Source organism: Centruroides sculpturatus, unplaced genomic scaffold (genome assembly GCF_000671375.1).
Source record: "Centruroides sculpturatus isolate CEXI.00-Female unplaced genomic scaffold, Cexi_2.0 scaffold1111, whole genome shotgun sequence".
NCBI classification, from domain to species: Eukaryota; Metazoa; Arthropoda; class Arachnida; order Scorpiones; family Buthidae; genus Centruroides; species Centruroides sculpturatus.
This window is the reverse complement of record NW_019385311.1, coordinates 150,071-172,930: the sequence shown is the minus strand read 5'-3', so window position 1 is coordinate 172,930 and position 22,860 is coordinate 150,071. Positions and strand designations below refer to the sequence as shown.

The 22,860-nt window shown below is 32.3% G+C and overlaps 1 protein-coding gene and 1 long non-coding RNA gene across 4 annotated transcripts; both read left to right on the top strand.

Annotated features, from left to right (window-relative positions):
* The first annotated feature begins 4,952 nt into the window (after positions 1–4,952).
* On the top strand, positions 4,953–10,387 carry LOC111637489. The gene is made up of 3 exons (XR_002758706.1): positions 4,953–5,296; positions 6,139–6,247; positions 6,341–10,387. It is a non-coding gene; the product is annotated as an uncharacterized LOC111637489 (long non-coding RNA).
* Positions 10,388–11,029: 642 nt separating this feature from the next.
* LOC111637491 lies at positions 11,030–22,081 on the top strand. Of its 3 annotated transcripts, XM_023382996.1 has the most exons (7): positions 11,030–14,417; positions 14,566–16,371; positions 16,705–16,844; positions 18,159–18,515; positions 18,641–18,710; positions 18,802–18,849; positions 19,225–22,081. In XM_023382996.1, the coding sequence occupies exons 4-7, from the start codon at positions 18,162–18,164 to the stop codon at positions 20,004–20,006; spliced, it is 1,254 nt and encodes a 417-aa protein (XP_023238764.1). In that variant the 5' UTR covers positions 11,030–14,417; positions 14,566–16,371; positions 16,705–16,844; positions 18,159–18,161; the 3' UTR covers positions 20,007–22,081. The 3 variants fall into 3 exon arrangements, with proteins under 3 accessions (XP_023238764.1, XP_023238766.1, XP_023238765.1); XM_023382998.1 differs by lacking the exons at positions 11,030–14,417; positions 14,566–16,371 and having other exon boundaries at positions 16,391–16,844; positions 18,159–18,509; XM_023382997.1 differs by lacking the exons at positions 11,030–14,417; positions 14,566–16,371; positions 16,705–16,844 and having other exon boundaries at positions 16,881–18,515.
* Positions 22,082–22,860: the final 779 nt, after the last annotated feature.

Here is a 22,860-nt window from a genome sequence, read left to right as displayed (position 1 = left end):
ACCTTAATTAAATATAACCCTTCCAAACCTAACCTTGACCTTGAACTGCTAGACTCCATCAACTAGTTTTCACTCGAAATACCATTTATTACATAAAAACTACGGCACGAGTCTTAATAGGAATTTGTAGCCTTTTTTGAGTCTTCCTAATGTTAATATCTGATTATAATTTACACAAGATGAAGATGGAGCATTCCCAGAATCACTAACTAAACAGTACTACTTTTGACTTCTAAATTTAAACGTAATTTGTTTACTTAATCTCAAGAGAAAGATAAATTTAAGTTAAAAAACTTAACAATGTTACAAACTAAAGGTGATTTCAAGTAGATATTTATAAATTAATTGAAGATTTTGTTGTAATATAAACAAAGTTTTTAAATACAAAGACAGCTTTCAAATTAAACTACTACTGAGTACAGTGAAATGTGCAATATAACAGCTAGATAATAAAAGTGGTTGAATACTCGAATAGTAGGAAGTATCATATGACGACGATCATATTGTGGATAGTCCAAAAAATCATATTTGCCGTCATAAACATTTTTAAGTTCAGTATCCCTTTATGTTTGCCATAGCATATAGACAGTGCTTTTCAATACCTCTAGTTTAATAAGCAGCAAACTCATTTAATGCACAAGTCATTGTCTTAGCTCAACAAAGACTACATTGAAAAGAAAATATTTCCATAAATTTCAATGCATACTCACACACTAGGAACCAAATATGCATCTGCAGCCACAGTCAATAGTGCATTAGGATGATCTCTTTATATCAAATTACCTCTTATAAAACACCAGTTATAGTCCTATGTATTCATCTCTCCCTCATAGTAATACTGATAACATTGTGCAGGAAATAGAACATGCAGTGAAAGGGAAGTTTGTCTTCAGTTTGCATGATTCAAAGGTCATGCAAACTGAAGACAAAATCAAAGATAAGAGCCAAAGATTCTATCTTTAAATCCCACAAACTGAGTACAATTAAGTCTCATTTAATGTTAAAATATTCTTTAAAACAGCAAAAATGTGCACAGAAGGTCTATCAATCTCCATATTATATACACAGCTATTTAAATCTTTAAATGAGCAGCACTTATCAACTACCAGTTGTAACTTCTTTTCTAAAGCAAACAGCTTTGTAGAGGACAGGGTGGAGGGAGATTTATATGACCTGGGAAGTACAACGCTTTCCAGAGACGAGTTTTGGCTAACCTCTTAATGCCATAACCAATGGACGTAAGTCGGTACTCGTCTACCTCCTCGTATTCAGTTTCTTGGATGTAACCGAATGCAAGTAGGTATTAATTTACGACTAATGTATTTTAAAAAATAATACCAAATACCAGCATAAATAATTTCTTCTTTCCAAAATTGATAGCTAAAATTATTCTTTATTCTTTGATAAAAATTATATACTTCTTTCACTTTATAGTGGTTCAAACTAACATCTAAAAAACTTTAAAAGAGTTATATAAGATAAGACAGACAACAGAATAATCACATTAACCTTTATACGAGGAGATAAATAACTCGATATTAATATAAAAAATATGCGCAATGTTTAAAGAAGACGGTCGGACATTTTAAACGACTTTATACATGTTTCGGAAATAAAACTATTACTATTAATTTATTATAATTTACTCTGTATTCATAAGTCTATGTAGAGACGTTCATTTTTCCCATAGAAAAATCATTTTTATAGTATAAATTAGACAAATAGCTACATATTATTTCGACGGATGTATCAGTTATCTGTGGTGTACTTTAGAGCAGTTCTAGTCTTATTTAATCTTTACATATTAAATATAGAATTTGATTAAACAATATAGGCAAGTATATCAGACAAAACAGGATTCCTGTGTTGTTAGAACAAAGGTTCACAATATTTAAGTATTAACTAAGTAAATAAATACTAAATTAATAACAATTATAATTTGTTATTTATTGACTATTTCAAGATAAAATAGCGAATCGTGTGCAGAGGTAATACAATTCTTCTCGTCGGAATTGGGTATCGATAGCATTTTCAAGTGTACGTTACATAAGACATAATTGGAAGTGCGTGTTAATCACCAATAACAGCAGATTTAAGAATAGATATCCACTTTAATTATGATTTTTCAATAAATATTACAGTAGAAAGTAGTAGTTTCTTGTTCTTATTTAATCAGGACATTCCTTCCATACTTATTTAGTAATAAGATGTCCTTCTTAACAGGAAAATAAATAGAAAAAATTAAAAACAAGTATTGTGGCTAATACGACAGCCCATGCTTCTAATTTTACCTAGTGTACAGTGAAATTAATTTGTGTTTCTTGACAATATAGCAGAGAAGCTTATAACAACAGCTTTTCTGGGATATATTGCAAGACCTTTCTTGAAAACTTTTTATCTGAGAAACATTAAAATGGGAGTTGTCCTCAGTAATGACCCCCCACACATCACTCTTCAAGAAAAATTGAAATATGGTAACTCTAGCACAGAATTGAAGACATATTTAGACATTTTATAACCTGTAACATTATTTTTCTTTCAAAACAATTCTTCCTCTCTACTAACATCAAATACAAACTTATTTTTTTAAAGATGAAATGAAATTCTATATAAATTAGGCAAGCTTTAAGCTGCAGCTTTGTTTAGGTTTTTGTAAATATGACCTAAGTACATTACTGTCTAACTCGACCAGACTTTAACCAAGATACCATGACAGGAAATTAATCTTTAGAAATGACTCATTTACAAATAAACATCAAAAGGAGAGTAATAAATTTTCTTAAATATTTAGTCTAGGGCAAAGAATCTATTTTTTAGATTCACTGGCCAAGATTAATCTGCGAGACAAACATACTTATCAAATCAATAGTGTAACAGCATAAAAAGTCCGATGGCCAAATACCCAAGCAACTAAAGTTGCAATCTGCCAAACTGAGGGACGCGGAATTGAATCCGGACGGATCGAGAAACCTCAGGAATTGAAAACAAACAGAGCGACACTAAAAACCCATCACGACAAACCCTTTGCCAGACAGATAAACGTTTCAAACCGTCTTAAACGATCGTCAACAAGTCGGAGGCATCTTAAACAACCATTATTGAAATAGAATCCGAGAATAACCGTTTAAGACAATCGAAAGCATTTGTTTGTCTAATAAAGTGTTTCTGTCGTCGGTATTTACTTCCGAGAGATATCCAATTATACAAGCAGTTCATTTATATAAATCCCGGGAATGTTTTGTGAGTCGGTCGATCGAGAAACATCTCTCCCTACCGACGGCCCGTTCGAAGGCGTGGCCAAAACCGGGCGGGTAATAACAAAACCCTTAACGGGCACAACCGGAAGAGGTCGCCTCGCTGCACCCAACCAAACCCATAACCGGTATACAGTTGACCCCCCTATAACACTGTTGATTTTTCCGTTTTATATAAATTCCACGTTGTACGAGTCACTTAGATTTTACAAATACGTGAGCCGTTCACAGCCCGGCACACGTATTTGTAAAATCTAAGTGACTCGTACAACACGGAATTCATATAAAACAGTGTTATAGGGGGGTTGAATGTACTAAGAAAAGGGCCTCTTAGCGCCCGCAGCGGAGAGAGTTAGGCCTTTTGTGCTTTGTTTGTACTTCATAAAATAACTTTAAACATTAAATTAAGCTTACAAAATAACATTTAACCAACCTGATCTTCTCCCTAAGGTGTAATTATAATGGAACATATATCTTCATCAGTGAATATAGAAGAAATTGTGGACATCAGAAATGATTAAAGAGCATGTAAAATCTCTTAAATTGCGTTACTTTGTGTTATTAAGCGGTTAAGAGGGGAGAATGTGATGATGTAACAACAGCGTATCAACCAATACGTAACATAGCATGGCAGCAGATAAGGCAACATCCACTACTGCGATACATCTTTCAGATAACATTGTTTATCGTAATATGTCTTCGATAGATTAGTGTTATCGTCCGTTTCCCACCCGTTCCGAAATACAAAAAGAACATATTAAGCCTAACGGTGCAGCGTGTTCGTAAACCTTAACTCACCTTGTTCGTTGGATTTCGACTCAGAAAAACTCACTTCAGCCATTTAAGGCTCGTTTCTTAATCGATTATTGAATAATTTACCTTCCGAATAACGTAAAATGTCACCGATTACTTAAATTATACGATAATTAATCGAGTATACGATTTTAGAGGAAGTTACTATGGTTACTGAAATAACTTCCGCCATTTTGATTTATTACGCCACCAGTGTTCGTTTTTGAGCAGAACTCTTAAAATAATAATATTATTATTAAAAGTTATTCAAGTTTAATTAATAAATGTAATTTTTTTTAAAAAACGTAATTTTTATATTTGTGATTATTTATAATATAACTCTTAATTAGCAAATGGTAATATAAACTGAAATATCGAGCTTTGGTATTTGCACAGCGCGCTCGGTGCAGCACGGAGCGTTCGGTTAATATAATCGAATGCTCCGTGGTATTTTGAACAATGTACCGATTACTCTAAATTTTAAAAAAATAATTTAAGAAATAAATGAATTAAAAGTTAATCGAGAAATTAATATAATTAATTACTTTATATAACAAATAATTTAACAATACATAAGAAAAAAATTATATAATAATTGTAAAATTAATGAACATTCGAATATTATTGGCCGGATGACAGAGCGATTAAGGTGGCAGCCGACCGCTCCGAAGGATCCAAGATAGAATGTAGACTAGATCGAAAAATCTCCAGGAATTTTTCGGGGGTGGTCCATCCGGACACGTCGGGCTCATCCCTCGATATCCGGCAGCCCTATTGTGGGTTTGGCGAACACATAATGGGCTGGCCAAAAGAAGTAAAATTCGCCGGAAACGACGTCATGTCTGACGTATTAATCGCTCTGTTTTTCGCTTTCGCTAGCGAATCGCGTCCAGTGTGAACTAAGCTTTAGTGTCCGCAGGGCGGAAAGAGTTAAAATACAAAATCTTTAAATATATATGACCTTTCCTGCATTTTTTAGTTTCATTCCTTTAATACTACCACTGACGATGGAATTATTTGGAAACACGTCATTGTTTTCTAACGAATTTAAGTTTTACAGGGAACTATTTCTCGCGGAAGAACAAGGTTAGTATGAACGGACTATAAAAACACGTCATAGAAGGTATTGTTCGTAGTGTGTTGGTCTGTGTTGTTTATCGTCTAGAAAATATTGGAATCAGTCGGATAGACACTTTTTAAATGGTTAATTGAGCAATATTATTGTCTTTTGAAGAGGATTTGACGTAAATGTAAGTATTAAACTTAAATACCGAAATTGATTTTACAGTATAAAGTAGGTCAAAGACAAACTGCTATTTTGGTCTTTACGACTTCTTTGTTGTCCGCGTTAGACCGAAGCTAACGTTTTCCATCCCGTAAACAGGTCTTATTTTTTATTAATGAGAATATTTAGACGTATTGTGACGTCATTTCGAACGCAGAATCGAATGATATATATATATATAAATGCGTACGAACTGTTTCGTGCTTTCGTATATTTGTTTCATTTAAGAGAGACCGTTAATGTATACCTAGGTAACTAAAATGACGATGCACACACGGAAAGTATTCCTACAACTTTTTGTTTATACGGATCGTTCTCAAAAACGATACGTGTTTTGGAAATGCTCGAGTCAAATTAGCAGGGCTGTGGAGTCGGAGTAGTGAGTTTTGGTGTTTTAGTCGGAGTCGGATTGGTCAAGTGCAGGAAAACCGCTCAAGTGCAGTTTACTGCACTTGAGCGGTTTTCTTTCATAAAATTAATCGATTCTAGACTAATTTGACTCGAGCATTTCCAAAACACGTATGATTTGTTGAAAACGATCGATATAAAATATGTTTATAAACAAAAAGTTGTCGGAATACTTACTGTGTACCCTGTTCGAAGACACCATTGATTAAGCTTGTTTTCGTGGCGGAGCTGCACGTCGGACGGCAGACGTGTACGAAGTGTCACGTGACATGCCATTTTAAATACGGATTGTAATCAACTTACATATCGCATTATCATACATTACTATAACTAATAATTATGCTTTTAAATGGCCTAATTTCTTTCATGTCTGAGATTATGTTAAAAATTTTTTTCTAGAAATGAGTGATAATCCAAGTAAGTACGCCAAAATGGACGATGGTAGCCGAGCTGTGAGTTGTTAAGTGGTGACCAAACAAGCAATCAAATCTCACAAGTGTCCAACCAGGTATGTTGTAGGACGTATTACTGGTTAAGTTGATAATACAGACCTCGTTCCTTTTTCTTAATTTGCTAAATGCTTGTTGTTTTCTCTTTACAGAAATCAAAGCTAGTGTTCGCGGAGTCTTATTTCACGCTTGAAACAGTGTTTGAAACATTGGGATATGTGGAGAAAACACTGTTTGTCAAAGAATTTTTCGACTGCCAGCCCTGGTTCCAATAACTGCATCACGTCGATTTGTAAAGACTAGCAACATGGACATGCTAAAGCAATTCCCTCTTGGAAATCACGATGACTATAACTTTTATATCGGAGTCTCGACCTATGTGTGCACTTGAAACTCTTTGCGTTCATTTAGCGCTCTGTGAATGGATGATCACGTAAAATGATGTCAAAGAAGCGTCCGGCCAACTGTGGCTGGAGTTGTTCTATTCTGACGGAGACATTCTTTCAAAGGTCTCATCTCCAGCTCGTTACCCTATGGCGGTCCATCTTTTCCCTATTGATACTGAAACCTCGAAGGCATTACTTTCTCAAATAACATCTGTGACCAGATCTGGATCTCTCTTCCAGGACCATCGTGGATTGATATTCTTTCTACCGAGAGGTACAGTACTTATCCACCATCGATTGTCAACATGGGAGAAACTTGGAGAAGAAAAGACGGACGAAATCGACGAAGCCGAATTTGGACGAAGTAGGTACAATAGGGGAAGGATGATCAAAGGTCAGTGGATTTTTTGGGTATCGAGTGGGAGACTCGACTCACCCTTTTAGTACCAGTGGAAATACGTGACGGCGAGACCTCGTTCGCGGTCCTGAAGAAGTGGGTGCTTCCCTGGACAAGTTATAAGTGATTGCTGGAGGGCGTATGATTGCCTTCAGAATGAAGGCTTTCAGCACCTGACAGTAAATAAAACTTAGTTCTGTTGATTCCCGGACGAAGACCCACACCAATACCATCGAGAGGACGTGGCGTGAGGTCCGCTCGAACATTTCCCGGTAAGGAAGGAGGGCTCACATGATCGGATATTTGGCCGAATTTCTTTTTAAGGCCAGATATTCGAAATCGACGAAAAATAAAAAACTGTTTCCTTCAGGCCTCTGAGAGTCTTTACCCCCCCCCCCTGAATACTAACCAGTTCGCGGCGCTTTGCTCGCAACGTTTCCTTTAAAAAACAGCTCTTTTTTAGGGCCATAGTTTTGTAGATATTGTAAATTATTGTGAATATTATAGTTTATTTTAAAGCTTATTGTGTAATTTTGAATTGTTACATTCATAAAGAAAGTATTAAGTTGTGAAAGTGTTAAAACAGTGTCTTTACATTAAAGTTACATTGTCAAATTTTATATCTTACTCTTTACATCGTCCTGAGGTATTAAATAAAATAGACACTTTAATTTTATTACCGAAAAATTTCTTGATTTTTTTATGACCGCCTGAATATAAACTTGGACTTCCAAAGTAGTAGACCGACACCTCTTCTGTCTCGCTATTTAATAGACCAGCGCTGTCCAACTTATCATAGCCTGCGGGCCATATTTTCTTCACCAAACATTTCTGGGGCCAAGAAGGTTGATGAATGAAAAGGGATTGCTGCTGTATTCAGCCAGGTTAAGTGAAAGTTATGCAAACTAAATAGTACCTACTTTAAATTCAAATTAGATTTAAATTTTCACATAGTAAAATAATTTTAATATTATTAATAATAATTTAGTAACAAATTTATTCATAGTAAAATGTACTCGCGTGTCGCCAGTTGGACAGCCCTGTAATAGACCCACTGATACCCACTGAAAAAATTCAAAATATTTAAGTTAAAAACGTTGGTAATTTGGAACTTACAAAAATATATTCGGCTTAATAAGAACAGTCGAAAATTTTGGTTTGAAATTATGAACGAATCAACGTTTGTCGCTTTTCACCTGAGAAGGTTTATAGAACTTCAGGATATATTAACTCGTATTTGGATTATTTTAATTGCATCAGTTGGATTGTATGTTGTTGTGATTTATCGATATATATTTTCACCATATATCAGTTATAAGTGGTCTATAACATTAGGTATTTCTATGTTTCCAGGTATAATTTGCGATATATACATTGTATTATATAACATTGCTTTTATTACTTTTCTCATTCTTTTCGAATTACATAAGATATAATTGTTTGCAATAATTCACCGAATAGATAAAAAAAATCAAGATAGTTCTTTCAAACTTGTCTGGCAATGTTTACCAAAGTGCAAAGCCACTCTTAAATTTTGTAATGATATTCAAAATAACTATTCTATTACAGCTGCCTCTTGATAGTCCGACGTTTTTTAATCCGACATGCTCAGTAGTCCGACGCACATCCTGTCAAGGTAACCGTAGTCCCCGTCCTCGTTACGTGTCTGCTTGCACAGAAGCATGTCGCGACATGAATTTTCCCACCCAATTCTTACACGATAACCCAGATTTCGTGTTTTCCGTAAGCAGTTCTGTTCGAACAGTTGGAGTAGGGAATATTGTAGGTTAGTGCTAGCAAAACAATGCTAAATATGTAATCACTTTCGGTAATCCGGACACTTTTGGTAATCCGACACCCCTTTGGTCACATTCCTGTCAGATTATCAAGGGACAGCTGTATTTTGGCCATTACACTATTTCTTGTTGAATTTTTACTTGGATCGCTTGTAATTACTCCTAAGTTACTGTTTGTTAAGTGTGTACTATGAATATTATTAGTACTCATAGTGGTAGTCCTGCTATACTTGTATTATTTATCGACGACGACATATCTAAGTAGATAAGTATAGTTATTTTAATTAACGTTAATAATAGTAAAGATTTTGATTACACTTTCTATTGATATAATAGTTTTATAATTTTGTAAATTAACATCAAAGTAATTATATCTTGTATAATAGCGTTATTTTTTTCTGCTGTATGAAATAAAAATAGAAATAAAAGCATTATTTCTATTCTCTGTCACATAGGTCCCCTTTTCAGCGAGGGTAATCTGCATGTGCTGAATAGCCTAGCTGAAAACGGTGACACAGAAAAACAGGACGAGACAGGATAGTATCTGAAGAAGTTGCTCCTGCGGATAGTATCTTATGTCACCCAGATTGATAGGCTGAATTTCTAACCGTTTTGCCCATTTGAAGAAACAATACCGATATGTCCCAGGAGCTTTCATTATTTTTACGTATTTATGAATATTTCATTTGAAATAATTTAATTTATAATATTTTGAAATTAGTGATATGTGGTACGTTCAAAACATCCGCGGAAAACATTGTTAAGGCTAAGATATGCATTGTTAATACAAAAGGCAACAGTCTTTTGTATTAACCCTATATATACTTACACAGCATTGCCCTCAAAATGTACCGTTTCTGCTACAACACGTTTTATCCAGCGGTCACACAGTTTGAAAACCTCATTGGCGGTCACTCAAGGTGCAGTTGAGCGACGATCACCTTATCAGCGTTGACAAATTTGCGGCTTTTCATGTTTTTATTCAGCTCAAGTGGAGGTTATCAAGGAAACACGGTTTTAGAAGGACGATCTGTAGAGAAGTATCTGAGTAAATATTCAATCACAGTTGTAATTGGAATGCTTACTGAGATAACTCTGTACAAAAAGAAATTAACGAGTCGGTGAGTTATCGTGATGTAGCACCCGGTTTCTCAAAGCTCATCTGCTTGCTTGCCCATATAAACGTCGAATTTGTTGATGTACAATTCCTAGTTCACAGTTATCCGTTTTGGAATGAACCGACAATGTACAGTACAATACAGCGTTAAAGAGTTAATGTTGTAACTGTAAGAATCCGAACTTTACAAAAATGTAATCGTCGATGACGCCATACTTGCATAATTGTTGTCCTCAACTACCAGTGAAACTCTCTACTTACACTTTCCCGACGACGAAAGCGACGCATTCCCGTGATCCGCTGACTATTTGGGCAGGCGATAACAAAGAAATATTAACGTTGTCGGCCGAAGAGTGAGTCTTTGCCGTTCCTTCCAGAGTAAAGTCAGTACAGTCGACTCCCTATAAGATAGAGATACGTTCCATTCTCTAGGAATCCGCTTTCTTACGAATCCTTCCAATCACAACCCGACACGTGTCAAGTTTACGGACTACGGCTGTTTGAAAGATTTTCTTCCATAAAATTAATCGATTCTAGACTAATCCGACTCAACATTTCCAAAATACGTATATATTTTTTGGGAATAATCCGTATAAACTACGCTATAAACAAAAAATTGTAGGATTACTTACCGAGTGTCACCATTCGACATTGCCATTGCTCAACATTGTTTTCGTCGCGGAACAGCTCAGCAAAGAGCGGCCGATTTCTAACAACTTATTTTTCTGTGAAAACTTCGTAGAACTTCGGAGACATCATTAATATAAATAATTTTAATCGCCGTTGAATAAGAAATGTTTCTTTCACAAGAAATGTATAAAATTACAGTACTGTATTAGACTTACGGTACCTAATTTACATACTGACAGACGATAGTTAGCGTAAAAATCTCCGTAGCGTGGCGCCACGCTAGACGGCGGAAATTATATATTTAATTATAACAAAGTTACAATAAGTTAATATATAATTATATATACAGTACCTAATTTATATATAATTAATATATAATTATATGTACAGTACCTAATTTATATATAATTTATATAATACTGTCCAGACGATAGAAATCTCTCCGTAGCGTGGCGCTACGGACGGCGGGAAAGTAGTTCGGCTTCCCGATGACGTTTGAGGTGTTTATAGGGAACTTTTACTATTTTTTACGGATACCGGTAGCAATTTTTTCGTAGTTTTATAGGAATCGTAACTATAGGGACCGTAATTATAGGGGGGTCGACTGTACCTAACTTTTTCCAATGTTTATTATGTTAGTGCACGAACCTTGTAATTCTAGCCTTTTATTTTTCTGACAGAAACAATTTTTTATAGTATTCGCGAGACTGTCAGGCAGACATTCGTTACGTTTTGCGTCTGTTTTTATTTTCGAAAGATGATAGTATAATAGAAAAGTTAGAAAGTGGGCAGTTGTCTGATGTCTGTTGTTTCTGTGCAGTATAAATCGAACTGGTCTAGATAAAGCCGAAGTTCAATCTTATCTAAAAAATATACTGTATTATCGAGAAGACTCAAGCGGCTAAAGAGGTAACAAAAATCACATCTGAGAAATAAAGAACGCTGAAAATCTGACGGCAGAAGAACGCCAGGTACTCTTGATTGAGGAACACCAAGAAACTCGGCGAGATATGCTTTCTTCCGAGGATTAATGCTGATATCTGCTATTAAAGATCTTTTAAAGAAGTGGAAAGATGTCAGAACAACGGTCTTAGGTGTCTTAGGTACAAATCAGTTTGAGGTTAATACGCACATGGATCAATTACTACAATTAAAATGCTATTAATTCCGAAAAATCCTGAAGAAGAGAGTAAAGCAATTGACATTATTAGATTCTTTAACCGATCACCCACTGTATTTTTAAATTAATTAATGTATATCCATCGTTTATAAAAATAATGCGATATTTTAATAAGTTTATAATTGCTGAAAGAAAGTTTTATACAGTTTGGCATTGTTAGCAGAACAGCAGAAATAGTCTTAAATTTTGTAATGTTATCCAAAATTACTACTCCACTTTCAGTAATTCTACACGAAGAGGAATAAATAAACTGTGTCGATAATTTATACAGTATGTGTAACAATAAAATAGACACTGATATTATATTTTCACAAACACGTATATTATTCAAAATACTTTCAATCGATGAAAGAGAATTGAAAAACACTTAAGAAATTCGACAAACTGTGACTTAAGACATGTTTCTTTCTTCAGACTGTCAAATATCTGATGATATTATTGACAGGAGATGAAGCATCCAATTTATGTGACAATTGCGAAGCATTTCGAGAAAATGTTTTTCTTTTTAGTTTTGTTTGATTGATTACGGCAACGCAACACTTGGGCGATCTGCCTGGGGGTACCTTCCAAGAGGTCTTTTAGGGGAAACCGGCCCCTATTTATTCGTTACAAACGTAAAAAAAAACCCGGAAAACTCCACGTAGCCACCCCGTCCGAGCGGGGCGTGAACCTACGACCAAACTCCCAGTGTTAGGGGTACGAAGACAGCTCGGCCACTGGTGGGCCCGCCTTTCTTTTAAGAATAATGCTTATTTTTAATATTATAAGACAAATTTTGCCCATGTAGGGATCGCCATTTATTCGTTTTTCGTTCCAGACAATACATTTTCGGAGACCGACCTTCCTTTCTAGGCTATTAGCATCCAAAAAGCTAAAAGGTCCTTTTAAAAAATACAAAAAATTTCCAATTAAAAATACAAAGATTTTCTAAAATTGGAACTGGTAGTATACGAACGTCTTTCTTGTTACCATCTGTACCTTTTTGGGGTGTTTCGACTTTTTATCCGCAGAGAAGTGAGCGCTGGAAAATGTAGATTAAAATGGTTCTTCCTGGTGATGATACTTCACAGTTATAAATCGCGAATGCTACAAAAATCAGTCATTAATAATATTTTATAGATACAATTATTTGTCATACAAAAGCTTTTATAGCTACAATGATCAGTCATTCAAGAGCTTTAATAACTGAGCTTATACAGTTACAACGATTTATTATAGAAAAGCTTCTATAGTTGCATCAATCAGTCATAAAAAGCATTTATACATACAATAATTTGTTATACAAAAGCTTTTATAGCTACAATTATCAGCCATCAAGCACTTTTATAACTAAGCTTTAATAAATACAACGATAGATCAGAGAATAGCTTTTATAGCTATAAAAATCAGTCATTAAAAAGCTTTTATAAATACAATAAATTTGTTATACAAAAGCTTTTATAGCTACAATGAACAGTCATTTAAGCTCTTTCATAACTGAGCTTTTACAGCTACATTGATTGCTGTAGCATTATTAAGAAACTTTAGAACTTTAGCAAAAATGCCTTTTATTACACCATGTGAATACTTTGATACTTATCAAATGTTAGAATTATCTACGTATATTTTATCCTTGAAAACATTTGCATATTTTCAAACAAAATATTTTATCGTAGTCTTATCTATGGATACACAACCATATATGCTATAAAAACATTACAAATTGGCTGTTTACCAAATGTCAGAATTTTATATATAAGCTTATGTACTTAAGTTACCGATTCGAAGAACTTTGGTCAAAGGGTTAGAGAACTTTGTTCTAGACATATAGTCACGAATCAGTCCTTAAATTTTACAAGAATACATTAACGTGAAACGTTAATATACTTTACCTCTACTCCACTCGTAGATATGAAAGCTCTTTTATTACTACTCGTTGTATTTAGCTGTACTAAACTACAAAAGTCACCTTCCTTACCTTTTGCTATTAGCAAGTTGAATAATTCTGAGATAATAAAGTTATGAAATGCGGGTGTAGGATATTTACCTAAAATTATTCTTATTTGTAATTTCCATAGGCAATCCGCGATTCAAACAGAGATAATTCAACAGTTGAAATATCTCCTGTTTAGGAAATTTAAAACAAAACGGAATTACTGATTATTATGAAACAATTGATGCAACCAGGTAAACAAAAAACTTTACAAATCAAATTAGATTTAAACATTAAAATGGCTGACAAATCGAGCGAACAAGTAAAATATGCCTTGGATCATTCGCTTCCAGTAACGCAAGTTGCCTCTTCTATTCTAATCATTTTATCTCTAATTACATTAATAATCGATGTATTGTTACTGCAACGATCAGTTTGTGTGTCTTTTACACATTCCGCAATCATCTTTACAAAAAACATCACAAATTTATTTATCGAATACATCGAGTAGTATTATATAAAAGAAAGATATCTCATTCCAAAAGATTAAAGAAGAAACTACTCCGAAAAAAGATGTAGAGCTCAAAGCCATCCATGATGCAAATCAACAACCTGAATCAACACTTGACCTATTCTTTTTGGTTTTAAAAGAAAATTTAGACTAGAGAAAAACTTAAATTTTTTTTTATTAAAAAATTCAAACTCAAACTTATGGAAAAAAAATAAAAACAATTTCATGATTCAAAATAATTTTGACATCAACACCAGTTTGACAATTATGAGAAAAAGGAATAAACATTGACAGAAGAAGGTAATAAAATTTAAATAAAAGAAAAGGGAAAAGAAAAATCATTTCACCTACGTGAAGTTTTTTTTTTTTTTTTCCATGAGGATGAACATCACATTCGCCTCTCTCTACTCTCTTTTCTACAAAATACATATTTTCTTTATTTTAATAGGTCAAGACTCCATTAAAAGAGAAAGTCAATGTTCGCCAAATTCAGGTTGTTGTCCGTCATAACAAGTTGTCCGCCATAGACGGGTTTTATTTGATCTTTCACTTTCTATTTCTAGGTAACTTTCTTTCGTCGTTTTCTTGTATGTTTTTCCAATTAAGTAGTAGGTATAAAATCAAGATAAATTTTTTTCAAGGGTCTATATAGGTCGATTCTTGTCCTACTTGAGTAGCTTCTATAGCATCGCACGTCTTCTTAGTCTACTGTTATTTCGTTGCCGAGTTCAAACACTTTTCTACCGATTCTGGGTTTTATTCGATCTGCGTAAACACGTAATTTTTTTTTAAATTTTAACATTTCCAATTTGGTAACTAACGAGACTCGATACTTCTCTTATTGGATACGGACCCGACCATCGGAGTGCCAATTTTAGTTTTATTACCTGCGAGACAACTACTTCTTTTACAAAAACTCTTTTTCCTAGTTAATTATGTGGCGGTTTGTTTTGTTATCGGTGTCCTTCTTGCCTTGTTTCTGCGGCGTGTTCGGCATATTTTTGTGCTGTCTGACGACTGTTGATTATTCGCTGTCGTAATTGCAATGTGAAGTTGTCTTCTTCGTAGGATATTGTCGCAGGGCTGGTAACTAATTCAAATGAATATGTTAGTTGTCTTTCATACAACAGACAAAATGTACTCTCGTTAGCGGAGACAAGCAGTGCGATATTATAGGCGAATAAAGCATATGGGATCCATTCGTTTAAATAAGCGTTTTATTCATTTGTTTGACAACACCACTACATGTTGGGTGATAGGATTATAACGGAAAGTGTATAAAATATACTTTTTTACGCTTAAAGGTATCAGTATTTGTTTCCACAAATTTGTTCGCCTTCTATTTGCGCGTACTGATATAATTTAAAGTATCGTACGGCCCAAAACAGTAGCTAGACACTCTTTCTCCGTAGTACTGTTTTCTAATTGAAATTTTTTTATCAATTGACTTGCAGATGAGATCAATTCTAATAGCCAAATTTTCCAAATCGGGTCTTAAAAAACTATATTAAATACAAGTATATATGTTGTACTGATAATAAACAGGATGTTAAATTAAAAAAGAAAATTAATTTACTTAACTTTGATTGCTTTTATTTTATACAAACGAAGTAAAACACAACGGAAAAAATGTTAATTGTGTAAAACAGATAAATGTATTTCACACTTTATTCGTGTTATTTTAAAAATTCAGTAAATATAATAATTTGTCAATGACATTTAAAATATTTAATTATTAATGAATTTCCCGTAGAAATGTTGATTTTCTTTTACTTTATCGACATCCTCGAGTGCTGCCGGATGAAGTAATTAACGGCAAATGCATTTTTCTCCGGAAGATCGTTAACAACTTGTACTTGCGATAAACCGCGTGTTTACTTGACTAATTATTAAATTTACAAGTATCATTAAATTTCAACTTCATTTTATAATTCACTTAAAGTATGTATATTTAGCTTCAATTTAAAAAAAATCGCAGTATTACAAATTTGCACTTCATTCAGTTTGTCTGTGGATTTGTCTGTTTTGTCTTAATGTTTAGAATAAAGTCAGATGGATATAATTAGAGACGGATATGGAACTAATAGAAACAGGAGACCCAGTTTAAGTATACGAGATATACAGATACAAATTAGAAGACACATTATTTCGATTCAAACGTTTCTCCCTCAAAGCTGCTAGATTGATGACCGCCACGACTGTTTTGCTATCAGGAAAAGAATATTGTACAGGAGGAAGAAACTCCTAATTTGTTGTTAAGTATATATATTTTAATTATCACAATACAAGAAAGAAGCTAACATTTATTGTCACCTGTTGTGGCAATAAATATTAGCTTCTTTCTATATCGTTAGTACTGCAGTCGATGACTTTATTTATAAATGGATTGTTTATTTGTCACATTAAAGATTTTAATTTGGAAAGTAATTAATACATTGTAAACACATAATTCAGTTATATTTTTACCCTTCGGTCACTTTCCGCTTTACTTTACATTTCGAATCAATAAAAGGAAATTACTAATTAAATAAATCTGTTTTTGATATTTTAAACAGAAATTTAATAACTAATTTCAGCTAATTTCTAGTATCGACAAGCTGCAATTAAATAAACCACGTCACACGGAGTCGTAATCTAAAACTTAAAACGAACGGAAACTCGTGTGTAGGTCAATTAAAACTCGAAGTAGAAGCGTAAAGTGTGGAAGACCAAACAGGAAATCACTCGGTAAGTATTCGTTTTATATAAAAAATTTTATTGAAAGTAAATATTTCTCCAGTTTTTGTAATTTTTTCGTAATATAAGAATTACAATTATAAATCTAAAATTAGCTCTAGATTGAATTCTATAACTAAAACTTGATTCCGTGTTAAATATTTCTATTTTTAATATACAGAAATTAAAGTATAAATAGATATTAATATCGTTACATGAATTTTGGAGTGGTTCGTATCACAGCTTTATCGTTATAACAAAGAAAACGAATCGCAAGTTTTTCTGATTATTCCTTTAATAATCACTTTAATTAGTGAAATACTTACGTGCAATGAAATAATCTTTTGCTGTGAATTTCTCGGGGCGTAGTTTAAATTTATTTTTTATTTAATTGTTAGCTTTTAAATTCGTTATTAAAAATCCAGCAACGATTCGCTTAACTTTACCAGAAGCATTTGTTGACGCCGTGTGTTACGATATTTATAAAAATGAAGTTTCATATTATTAATTATAAAATGGTCAAATAACTGAATTATTAGAATAAGAATAAGTTTTATAAGATAAATTGTAAAGCCTAATAACGGCTAAATTTGTATTTACTTTGAAAGTACAGGAGATATGACATCCTCCTCAGTGGATGTATCCACTGAGGAGGCCTAGATAGCGAAATGTATATGGATAAATTTAATAAAGTGATGATTGTTTTTTGCCATTTGTTTGTCTTGTTTTGGCTCATAGAATCCTCCAAGTCGGAAATAAAAAGAGTATAATTTTACTTGTTTTTTAACTAAAAATTTTTTATTTTTAGTATATTAAAGAGTATTATCTTTTAGTAGCAGTAATGTGAGATTGTGTCCTTTATATTTAAATGTAATAATTAAATCACACATCTATGATAAGTAACGACAGCTAATTATAATACAGAAAACATTTGTGTTGAACACGATAAGACCATTGCTTAATCAAGCAATTTTCATTTTATTGTACCATATTTAATTATTTTATTTATTGCTTTAGACTTTAGTGTATTATTAACCTGTATAATTGCTTTATTTTTCCTTAAATTACGTGTACTCGCTGTCCTATGTTCATCGAAATAGATATCGTTTCAACTTGAAAAATAGTTTAATTGACTCCGTTATTTATGACGAAAAATCTTCTTCGAACTTCGAACGAATCGCCAGCTAAACCGAATTAAATTTGGAAAATTCAGCAATGATGCACCTACGTGTTTAATATTGTATAATTTTCTTTCTGACAAAGCTAATAATATTTTATTTCTGCTGAAAATTATTTGTAATTAATTTTTATATTGAATATCAATAGATAATGAAGAATATTAAAGAAAACGACTATAAAATCCATATAAAAATACTCTATTTTTTAATACTGCTGCTATTCCTGCTTGTTCTCGTACTGTCGTTTATATTCATGTATTTACTTCAACATTCGAATATTCGAATGGCTTCACCCGTTAGCGAAGTGGGCAATATGAAGTCTCGAACAAGTAATAATGAGGATGACATCATCAATCAAAACACTATTGGTCACCAGGCGAAGAAAAGAGAAGTCTCGTCTGAAACCGAAAAAGATTGCCAAGGGAATTGTTCTCTGACACCAAATCCTTCTGAAATAAACGACAGTACAATAAATATAAAGGGAGATTGGAATGTACAAGTAAAAGTAAGAGTTTAGTTAAACCCGAATAATTTAAAATAATTAGAAATTAATTACTTAAAATAATTAATAAGCAGAACAATGTGTCACTTTTATTTGTATGAATTGTCTTTCGTTTGTTGTTTATGTAGAAAGCCGATCTCTTAGAATACTGTTTCACTGCCGATGACTTATGTGGAAGAAACAGAGAGATATCAAAAGGTATTTCTTTTATTATATATAAGACTTATATATAGAAATTTTTGTGGAATAAAGAACAACGATATTAATATATTAACGTTTATTTAAACAGACGAAGAGAAAGACAATTTTGGAGGCGAAAAGCAACAAGAAAATAAAAGTAAGATAATTTTCTGACTTGTGTTTAATCATATCTAGAATTAAGTTTGACGTTGTACAATTAGTATTTATAGAGACTTGATTTATTGGTAAAATTGATTTGTTATGTTTCGAACGTAGCAAGAAAATCATGCAAAAATTCTTTTATTTCTAATTTTACTATTTTTGAGGTAATGAAACAATTTCTCTTACAAAACAGAAATGTTTTAATTATCTTGTAACATTTAAATGGTTCAATTTTTACTCAAAGTGAATATTGTGACGTATTATATGTTGGTAAATACTTTTATATTTCAATAATTCTGAATAAATGTGCAATTTATTTTTAAATAAATATAAACGAAATTAAATAATGAATCGAAGTTTTGTTTTTCAGATTGCATTCTTCAAAATTTTACAGATGATGACGCTTTTCAGTATCGGATCGTCAATTTTCGTTTTCAAGTAGATGATAACTCAAGGAAATTTTGTAATATTGAAGAAGGTCCAAAAGACAATTTCAAGATTACTTCAAAAACAGTATTTACGCGTTATATACAACAATTTCAAGTTAATGAAAACGGAGAAGTGAAAATACTGAAAGATTTGGAACTTCCTAAAGAAATGTCATTATTTGAAGTTATAGAATACAACGGATATATTTATGGTCGAGATCGAGATATTTCGAAAAAAAGAATTGTCAAGTATAACATTGAAACGGGAAAGTTGACTTTTGGGGATAAACTCGATTTTCGTTCGTATCCCCGTTTATATTTCTTACACGGAAATAACTTTTTCTGGGCACTTGACCGTATAAATACAACACGGACTTCACAAGATTGTTTTGACAAGCTTTTCGTGGCATATAAAATAGATTTAGATAATTTAAAAGTTTCGTCAAAGCTGAATTTTACTTTGAATAATTGTTTGTCAAATCGCGTGTTCATTACTCATGATAAACCGTATATCGTTACTCATCGCCCTGGTAAAATTTATATTACGTCGGCTTTAAACAACAAAGAGTTTGTATACTTTGATGTACAGCCAAACTCATACTATAATGAACGTTTCTTGTATAATCCGAAAGAACAAAATCTTTACTTACACACTACTGATGATGAACAAAATTATAAAATTCTTGTAAAAAAGTTACACTTCAATTGTTCAAACGAAGATTGACGAGTCGCGTCAAAACTTGAATTATTTTCTTTTAATTTTTACTTTTTTTATATAAAATTGTGTTTGCTTTTAATGATCAGGGAATTTTATCGATGATGAAGGTGATTAGTCGCAGCCATCCCAATTAGTGTTGTTGATATACGTTGAAGTTATCAATTTAACTAAACGATTGCTTAAACGAATGGGTTGAAAATCCGCTATTATTACTGATTACATACTAATTTATTATTAAACGTAGACGCCAAGCGGATTCTTTTATGTTAATAAAAACTTATTAATTATATTATTATAATATTATTTAGTATCTAATCATTAATAATGGTGGATTTATGGCTCGATTAAACGGATCGTTTAATTGAGTATTTAGGTATCGGGCTTCGGTTTATTTAGACATGTTGTCAGTTGTTTCCGTCTTTCTGGTTTTGTTCGGTGCTCAGACAATTGTAAAATTTTTGTACTTAAATTTTTAAGTACAAAAGTTGAGGATCAGAAATTTCGTGTTATAAACCTTAATCTTCTATAAATTTTAATTAAACTTTAAATGCAATTCTCTAAAGACAGAATGAGTTATTATAAATTAAGAAAAAAAAAAGAAAAATATAATCGAGAAAATCAGGTTAAACCTCGGTTCTCACCAGTTGGGTTCCTTGTTGAGTTGAATAAATCTCTGTGTCACGTTTGTATCACTTGTCACTTCATAGGTCCAAGGAGATCGTCATCTATGACGAAATCTGGAAAAGGCCCGAAAGGAGCACGTCTTATAAAAAGGGTAGGCACGACGAGTAAGATCGTGGAAATTACGATTTGATTGTGTGTGTGTGTGTGTGTGTGTGTATGCTTCACGTCCACCTCAGTAATGTAAAAGACAAAAGTTTTATGCTAACTGATGAAAAGTTATTACGATTTATATGAGAAATGATGACAGTTAGAGTGACTGACAAGAATGAACCTGGAGAGTACTGGTTACTTCAATATTATAATGTTCTGAATGTTTGTTATAGAATACAAATTGATCGCGAGCCGTAAAGTAGGCTTTTAACATGTAGCTCTCGTTTAGTGTATGTAGATCTAATTTTCGTATAAATTGCAGCTGCATTACTGTAGTTAGAAAAAGCTCTCTCGAAATTAATACTAGTTGAACGTACTGTCATTAGAGCATTGAAACCTTTTTTAAGATATGTTCCTTATTTTTTGCTCTAAGAAATAATTGTTGAAACTTGGTATTCGAATCTACAACAGACACTGTTATAGCCAACAAAAACTTTTATTTTAAACAACAAGAAGAAACACTACAACTTCACACGACTTAAGAAAAAAAAGGAGGGAAGAGGAAAAGAAAAAGGATAGAAGGAGCTTACAGCAAAAACGATAAACGTTGCCACTAATCAACAGATGATAAAAATGTTTCTTTCCTTATTATTCAACAACAATGTATTTTTTTCAACTATATTTTTCACATTTTTAAACTACTTATATTACTGTTATCAGTGTCTACGCTCGTTTTATGTTTAATTAATAATTCCAATTTTTCTTTTGTTGTTAAATTTGACTTTCCTATTGTGCACTTCTCGTGTCGACGTAAAAGGTTGATGGTGTAGTAAACAATGTAAGCAATGCCCACCTCTTAATAATTTGTTTTTATTTTTTGATAAGTGCTTGATTGTTTTTACAATCCCATTCGAAATTATATTTTTCTTTACATTATTGTATATTTTTTCTGTAACTTATTTTTGTTCAATTTGTTCCTGTATTATACTCCAATTACAAGAAGCAAATTCTTTCAAATCGGTATTAAAACTCTAAGCAAATAAAATTAAATATGCCGTTTTAATTATATACGGGATGATAAACTTAAACAGAAAATCAATTTTCTTAGTTTTAATTTTTTTTTTTTTTTTAATTTTACGTAAACAAAGTAAAACACATCAGAGTAAATGCTATTTCTGGAACACAGAGAAGTGTATTCGACATTTTATTCGTGTAATTTTAAAAATTTATATAGTGAAGACGTTACTAAGTAAATTGCCCAATCTGTGAAGAGAATTTAAAAAAATTTTTTTACTAAATATACTATAACTTAAACACAGTTTTATATATAAAAAAACAGTTATTACGAAAATGTTTAAATGTTTTTTAAACATAAATTTCCATTTTAAATATAGATTAATGTAGCAATAATGTAGCAATGATGACAGATTGTGTTATTTATACTTAAATGTAATAATTAAATCACACGTTTATGATAAGTAACGACAGCTATTAATATTACAAAAAAACATTTCTGTTAAACACATTATAACCATTGTTTGTTCAGGCAATTTTAATTTTATTATATATCATACTTAAATAATTTATTTATTGTTTTGGACTTTAATTTATTATTAATGCATTTAATTGCCTTATTTTTACCTTAAATTACGTGTAATCGCTGTTCTATGTTTATGGAAACCGATATCGTTTCGAGTCGGAAAATAGTTTAATTGACTTTCCGTTACTTATAACGTGAAGATTTTTTCGGACTCCGAACGAATTTTTCGAATTTAATTCGTTTCAGCAGGCCATTCGCCTGCAAAAACGAATTAAGTTCGAAAAATTAAACAATGAAGCACCCCGTATTTAATATTATATAGTTTTTATCTCTCACAAAGCTGATAATATTTCATTTTTGCAGAAAGTTATTTAATAATTAATCTTTAAAATTTATAACAATAGCATAATGAAGAATAATATAGAAAACGACAATAAAATTAAAAAAAAAAAAAAAAAAATTTGCACATGCGCATTGGCACCGCGCATGTATTATTCAAGTTCTCTGTTTTTAGTTCCATTTTTTGGTCATATTCCAAAGCTATTT

Coding starts and splice junctions, on each gene's coding strand:
- LOC111637491 (XM_023382996.1), top strand. CDS start 18,162: ATGAAGAATATTAAAGAAAACGACTATAAAATCCATATAAAAATACTC. Junction 18,711..18,801: donor AAACAGAGAGATATCAAAAG/GTATTTCTTTTA, acceptor TTATTTAAACAG/ACGAAGAGAAAGACAATTTT. Junction 18,850..19,224: donor AAAGCAACAAGAAAATAAAA/GTAAGATAATTT, acceptor TTTGTTTTTCAG/ATTGCATTCTTCAAAATTTT.